Source organism: Bison bison, unplaced genomic scaffold (assembly GCF_000754665.1).
Source record: "Bison bison bison isolate TAMUID 2011002044 unplaced genomic scaffold, Bison_UMD1.0 scf7180017864180, whole genome shotgun sequence".
Taxonomy (NCBI): Eukaryota; Metazoa; Chordata; class Mammalia; order Artiodactyla; family Bovidae; genus Bison; species Bison bison.
The window spans coordinates 7831199-7838642 of NW_011494752.1; the positions used below are offsets into that span (position 1 = coordinate 7831199).

Genomic DNA, 7444 nt, shown 5'->3' on the forward strand with positions numbered 1-7444 from the left:
CAGCTTTAGTATTACTTGTGATATATATATTGGCATTCTGCATTAAGATTTTCTTTGAGGGAAGAAAGAGTTCTGCTGGAAAAGTGTGGAAAATATATCATTGGGTTTTATTGCCTCTGTTGAATGAATCATTTGATAAATGGGAGGGTTCTAATTCAAGTCAGCTTTAAAATAGCATAAATCAATCTTTTATCATTTTAATGATAGTAAATTGTGTTAGAAAACCATGGGATCTATTTTTCTTGACATAATATGTTCTGAAAAACGCCTTATAGTTCTGTCTAGTTTGCTTTAGTGATCATGGCAGCATTTATGTTTTTTATTGTAGTAAAATCACATAAGGAATTCATTAATGTCAGCCACCTCCCATTTTTTAAATGGTAGTCAGCTATAATATCAAGCAGCTTCCCTGATGGCTTAGATAGTAAAGAGTCTGCCTGCAATGCAGGAGACTCAGGTTCAATCCCTGGGTCAGGAAAATCCCCTGGAGAAGGGAATGTCTACACACTCCAGTATTCTTGCCTGGAGAATTCCATGGACAAAGGAGCCTGGCGGGCTGCAATACATGGAGTTGCAGAGTCAGAGATGACAGTGACTGACACTTTCTAACAACTTTCAACCATAATGACTAATGGAAATAAACCAGGTATAATGCCTATGTGAAACAGTGTCGGTGTTATTAGATGCAGTCTCCTATAATGAACCAAACAGTTCTGTTATTTCAGCAGTGAATATAAGTCTAAGTTATAGCACCATTGAGAGACTCAGAAGTTAAATTGTTACTACATCTTCAATCTTGGATGTTGTAGGAGTTGTGGGACTCCTTAATTATTAAATTAAGGATGAGAGAGCTTTGACTGAATTTTGATAACTGGACCCTTAAATGTAATACAGAAATTATGTTGGAGATAAAGGGAACTTTATGAATTAAAGAAGTTGTGTTTTTATGGGACTTCTTATTAGTTCAATTAACAGCTTTTAATACAAGGGTCATAAAGAGAGATGAGAGAACAGCTGAGATCTAACCAGGAGGGGGTCGTTGGTCTGAGGGAAGATGTACTAATACAGTGTAATCTCTGGGGAACTTTTTTTTCAATACTTATTTGTCTGGCTGCACTGGGTCTTAGTTGCAGCTCAGGGGATCTTTGATCTTCATTGTGGCATGCAAGATCTTTTAGTTGTGGCACATGGGATCTAGTCCCCTGTCCAGGGATCGAACCCAGGCCCCCTGTATTTGGAGCAAGGAGTCTTAGCCACTGGACCACTAGGCACTCCCTAAACTGGGGCTCTTGCAAGTAAGATAGCTGAGTCTTTTAGGAAGGCATAAACCTGGTTTTTCCTCCTTGATATTCAAGTCAGTAGAGGAGATAAAATTTAAAATTGTTGATAAATTGGTATTTATCCTCCATCAGAGTAAGTCAGCTTGTTGTGTGAAGCTCTGGCCACTATGTATGTTTGTGTAGGTTATTTGTTGCACAGGGTACATTTAAAGGGACTCCATTTACATCATAAACTTTGTATTTACTGCAGTATTTCTGATAATTTTGGTAATAGAGTTCTGTTTATTTAGCTAGACAAATACACAAAAGGTAAAGTTGAACTTTAAAAAATTGCTTTGTGTCTTATACTCCAATTTTTGTCAGTGTCTTTGCTTTATTGTGTCAAAGAGCACTTCTCATTAGCCTTTGCATTGATGACAGGCTGTGCAGGCAGAATCTGCTTCCCGGAGAAGGAGAATAATTGAAAATGGTCTGGAGAGTCACTGTAAACTTTACTTTCTTGACTTAATGGTCAGTAGGCATTTACCAGGGTAGTAGGGCCTAGTGACTGAATGAAACCTGTGTAATAGACAGATGTATCTAACAGTTTTACCTGGTACTTGTCTGTGAAAGTCCCCTTGATTGGCTGGGGACTTACCTCAAAGTGAAGGATGATGGACTGCCATGATTAATAGCTGAATGAGAATTCTGTGAGTATGAAGGTGCTGTGTTTCTTGGAAGAGCTAGAGAATGTGCGAGAGCTTTCCTAGTCTGCTTAAGGTAATGGCTTCCTTGCTTGGATTTTATTTATCCACAAATTGGATGAGGACTTGTCTTGCCTAGCTTGGATTTGGGCTCATTTCCCCCCTGAGCAGACTTTTCTGGAGAAAGAGACCTGGCCTTGAGGTGAGCTTTGGACTGTTTCTCAGTCAGAACACAGTTTCCCTTGAACCAGGTTTTCATGGTTTAGCCTCTCCTTGAGGAGAGATTTTCAGCACCACATTGTTGAGAAATAAAAGTGCAAGTAGGGAATTGTATGATACTGGAAATTTGTTATGATTTTGTCTTGGCTTCAGGCTCTTCATAATGTTCTGTTCCTTGTAATCAGATTTTAGTATTCTTTGCTGTAGTTATCATGTTAGAACATTAATGGGTTCTACTACTGACTTTTCAGGCTTCCCTGGTAGCTCAGTCAGTAATGAAACTGCCTGCAGTGCAGGAGACCCGGGTTCAGTTCCTGGGTCAGGAAGATCCCCTGGAGAAGGAAATGGCAACCCACTTCAGTAGTCTTGCCTGGAGAACCCCATGGACAGAGGAGCCTGGCAAGCTACAATCCATGGGGTTGCAAGAGTCAGACACGACTTAATGAGCAAACCAGCACTGCTGACTTTTCACTTTGTTCATTCACTTATTTGTTTACCCTCCTAGGCACCATGCTAGATGCTGCAGTTTATTAATAATGAAGCATCAAGAAAGCACTTTTTTCTCTTCCGTCCCTTTCTTCTCAGTTAATAGCATATTGAAAATCAAATTTTAATTTTGGAACACTTTGCTGTATTAAGGGAACTATACTTGATGTGTGTTACAATCAAAACGAACTTTTGTTCTAGCAAAATGATAGAATGAAGTCTAAAATTTAAGATGAGCTCCTAGTTGTTTTAGTTTAAAAGCTTTTTATTGTTTCCTGCAGGTCCACCTTCCTTCCTTTACAGTATTTTCAAACTTCCCAGTTGTTAAAAAGAAGAATATTTCTCTCATTCATACCATGGATTTTTCTCCCAGAAGTGGGTATTTTGCCTTGGGGAATGAAAAGGGGAAGGCCCTGATGTATAGGTAGGTGTTATTATCCTCACATCTAACAAAATGTACATTTTTCTACCATAAGCTGTCACTAGCAAAAAATTTACTTGGAGTTTTTGGAGAAGGGGGGTGATGCAGTGTTTTGAAAATGTCAAATTGAGGAAAAATTGCCCCTTTAATAATACTGCCACTTTTTGGTGCCTTACGTTTTTAGATTAGCCTCTGTCGCCTTGACAATGCTCTCTTTATTCCACTAGATTTAAGTGATATTTTTCACAGAGGTATTTATTTCTTTTCCTGCAGCTGTAAGCTGTAAATATGGATATTAACTACAAAGATACCAAAAGTTTATGCTCTGTCCAGGTTCTTTTCTGCACTCCGTTCACTTGGCTATAAAGCAAAAACAAAATCTAATTACATTGTTTCTAGAAGAATATGCTGGTGACAAGGTGACTCTTGGGGGCAGGAACTGACTTAAGTCGTAGCCCCTTTTCCTTGCTCCCATGTGCTGGGAATGAATGTTGTATAGAACCCTGTGTTCATGTTTGTATGCTTCAGGGAAAGCCTGCTTTCAAAGAAGCTGAAATCTGGGGTGAAGAAGAGGAGGCGTGCAAATTGGTTTTGAGGAGATAGTTGTGAGAAGAGAATGTAGCAAACAATAACATGCTTACTTTGAAAGAAAATTGGGTGGATGGTGCTGGGAAAATTGGTAACTTCATCATTCTCACCACGGGTCATTTTTGGAGTGATTTTTCGGTTTGGATTTTATAAAAGGATGCAGATATTTACTGTGCTTCAAAATTCTCTTCCGAAGCTGTAATTTATTATGATAACGGATTTTTTTCTTTTCTTAAGCCCCTAAGCCTGTTAGAATTTTCACCAGAGCATTGATCTCTCGTGAGACTGCTCCTAGCATGTGGTTTGCAGTGACAGCACTTCTGCTGGAAGTGGCTGATTAGGTATTTCACGGATTCTGCTTTAATGCTTTGGAGCAAGCTGATGGCTTGTATCTAAAATCTGAGGTATTAGCATTAGGATTCTTCAGAATATCAACTTGAGGAGTCTTAATGTAGTTGCCTAGTGAGAGTGATTGTGGCTGCATTTCCACACCTAAAGTCTTCCTCAGTGCCATACTGTGATACCCAGGGTAATCAAAAATTGTTTTGATGATTTGTCTTTTACTTTTTTCAGGTTGCATCATTACTCAGACTTTTAAAAAGATTATTCAAAGTAAGAAAAGCTTTTTTTTTTTCATTCTACAAAGTTTTAAGGTTATACCCATTGCTGTCAGTTGGCAGAGGGACCATATTAGCTGATCTTTGTTTCTTTGCCTCTGAGTTGCTGTATCTTCAGTTAAGGGAGTGGGAAGGACATAGATCAGGAAGTTGGACTTGAACTTTTCCTTGGGAATTTCTTCTCCCAAATCACAACAATCTGGCTCTGTTCTTCTGAGGGAAGATTTTTAATACTATGTCCATAAATAGTCATCAAAATTATAATCACTGAGTATATAATCTGCAAAGCAGAAGAGACTTAACTGAGAGAGGTAAGTATCTTCATATATAATTACAGTTTCCATAAGCTCAAGCCCTTTTATTTTATATGTTTCTTGAGAGTTTATAAGTAGCTTGCCTTATAGCTAGTGAATGGTTGGCCATTAGTTTTGCTGCCACATGTAATATATATATTTGGCACATGCATGTGTGTATATATATATATACACACCATATATATATGGTACACACGAAAAAGAAATACATATACATATGTTGTATATATTCTTTTTCTTCCAGTTTTATTGAGATATAATTGGCATATAGCACTGTGTAAGTTTCAGGTGTATGCATAATGATTCGACATACATATATCATGAAATGATTACTACAATAACTTTAATGAGCATCCATCATCTCATAGATACGAAATGAAAGAAATAAATAAAAACTCCTTTCCTTGTGGTGAGAAGTCCTAGGATTTTCTCTCTTAACAACTTTCGTATATAATGTATGGCAGTGTTCGTTGTATTTATCATATTGTATATCACATCCCTGGTATATATTTATCTTGTAACTCCAAATTTGTACTTTTTGACTTCAAGATATAAGGTTTTTGCCTTCCTCCAATTGCTGCTTGATATTTAAAACAGTAGGACATTATTTTCTTCCCATGGCTTGATTTTCACCTGAGGTATGGTGGTCATTCTGACATTGAACTTTGCAGTTGACCTGTTCATCACAGTTGAGTAATATGATCTTCTCTGAGATTCATAGATGTTGAGGAGAAACTCTGGAAGTGCATATAGACTTAATTAGGGGAAAGAATTTTTGAAGGTAGCAGAATTTTGAGCAGAACACTAACCAGGAGGAGAAAACAGTCCAGCTATCTTGCCTCTTCAGAAACACTGCCAGTGCATGTTTGTTGATGACCAGTGGCTATAAATCAAGTATATCATTTCTTCTGTTCTTTCCTTAGATCCAGTTGGGCCACAGGAAAAACCCATCCTGAAATCTTAAGAGACTTTCCAGAATGTGTGATAATATATAGATAATGATATATTGAGTCAGATGTGCTTTTTTTTGTTACTAGGAATTTTTTAATAAACTCAGAGTAACTTTTGTTTGAAACTAAGTGTATGTGGTTCTTCCTTCTCTACCTGCCTACACACACACACACACACACACACACACACACACACACACACGCTAATTTGGGTGCATTTCTTTTAAGACTGAACCTAAGACATTGAACACACCTGTCTGTAGCCAAAAATAACATAGGTGGATAGTCTTGTATTTCACAGTTAACCCTGATTAGTATTTCTCCCTTTCCCAGGATCAGTCAGTTCAGTTCAGTCACTCAGTCGTGTCTGACTCTTTGCAACCCCATGGACTGCAGCATGCTAGGCTTCCCTGTCCTTTACCAACTCCTGTAGCTTGCTCAAACTCATGTCCATTGAGTTGGTGATGCCATTAAACCGTCTCATCCTCTGTTGTCCCATTCTCCACCTGCCTTCAGTCTTTCCCAGTATCAGGGTCTTTTCCAATGAATGAGGCAGTTCTTCGCATCAAGTGGCCAGAGTATTGAAGTTTCAGCTTCAGCATCAGTCCTTCCAATGAATATTTAGGACTGATTTCCATTAGGATTGACTGGTTTGATCTCCTTGCAGTCCAAGGGACTCTCAAAGAGTCTTCTCCAACACCATAGTTCAAAAGCATCAATTCTTTGGGACTCAGCTTTTTTTATAGTCCAACTCTCACATCCATACATGACTACTGGAAAAACCATAGCTTTGACTAGATGGATCTTCCTTTGCAAAGTACATCAGAAACAGTTAAAGTAGATTAGGACTCAAAAGGCAAAAGAGAAGACTTTTATTTCACTGCAGCACTTATGAGCACTTCATATTCACAAGGATTGCTGGGCTTTAAATGATATTGGCACTTTATGGGTAACTAATTGAAAATAATTAAAAACTGAGCAGAATGTGAAGAAGAAAATTTCCACGATCAGTTCCACACACACTAGTTAAAATCAAAGCCCGTGAAAATGTGCTGCACATCACAAATTGTTAGAGACATGCAAATCAAAACCACAATGAGGGAACACTGCGCCTGTTTGAAAGGCCATCCTCAGTCTACAAAGGGAAATGGGAGAAGACATGGAGGAAAGCAACACTTGAAGTACTGATGACAGGTAAATGCTAAGAATCACTGTTGAGTATGGAACTGCCTTTTTTAAGTAAGACAAACATTGATTCCAGTCCAGGTCTTTGGAAGACTTAAAACATGTCCTGCTCAGTGTTCCTTCATCATCAGCACCAACAAGGGAAGAAGGTGCCTGAACAGCAGCTCCTCCCGAAGCCAACAGACAGCCTCTGGTGAGGGACCCGTCAGTTAAGTCTCTTGCTCGTCAGGTGGTTAACAAGGCTCCTCCCTTGTGGCAAAGGGCTCTTTAATTCTAAATTCATTTTGCACAGAGAAGAGGAGAGCATCGGACATAAACTATGAATCATGTATCTTTATTTTTAAATGTTAAAAAGCAGAAGATAAAAGCAGTAAAAAAAAATTATACTTTAAATAAATTACAAATTAATCAACTATATAGTCTGACTTAAAAGAGGAGGAGGATGTAAACAAATTACTGTAAGTGAGCAGCCCTTGTGTGGTACCACCCAAGAGCTCCAGCTGACTCCACCGCTAGACTCAGCAGCAGATACCATCCAGGAGGACCCAAAGCTGCTCTTTTGATCACACCAGGAGGAGCCTTCTTTGTCACCAGGGCAGAGAGAACCAAAGTCTGTGCCTTCAGACACATCTGCCAGGCTCCAAGCAGAAGGCTCAGCCTGAGTTGTGTTCTTCATGTTCTCCTGCAGGTTAATGGTAGTG

General features: G+C 38.7%; 1 protein-coding gene across 1 annotated transcript in view; it reads left to right on the top strand.

Annotated features, from left to right (window-relative positions):
- Positions 1 to 5683, top strand: part of UTP18 (UTP18 small subunit (SSU) processome component homolog (yeast)) — a 57478-nt gene extending 51795 nt beyond the window's left edge. Inside the window, exons 12-14 of the mRNA XM_010842856.1 lie at positions 2950 to 3092; positions 4251 to 4289; positions 5532 to 5683. Of these exons, the coding sequence (XP_010841158.1) occupies positions 2950 to 3092; positions 4251 to 4275 (168 nt within the window). The 3' untranslated portion in view covers positions 4276 to 4289; positions 5532 to 5683. The remainder of the gene's footprint in view (positions 1 to 2949; positions 3093 to 4250; positions 4290 to 5531) is intronic.
- The last annotated feature ends 1761 nt before the right edge of the window (positions 5684 to 7444 follow it).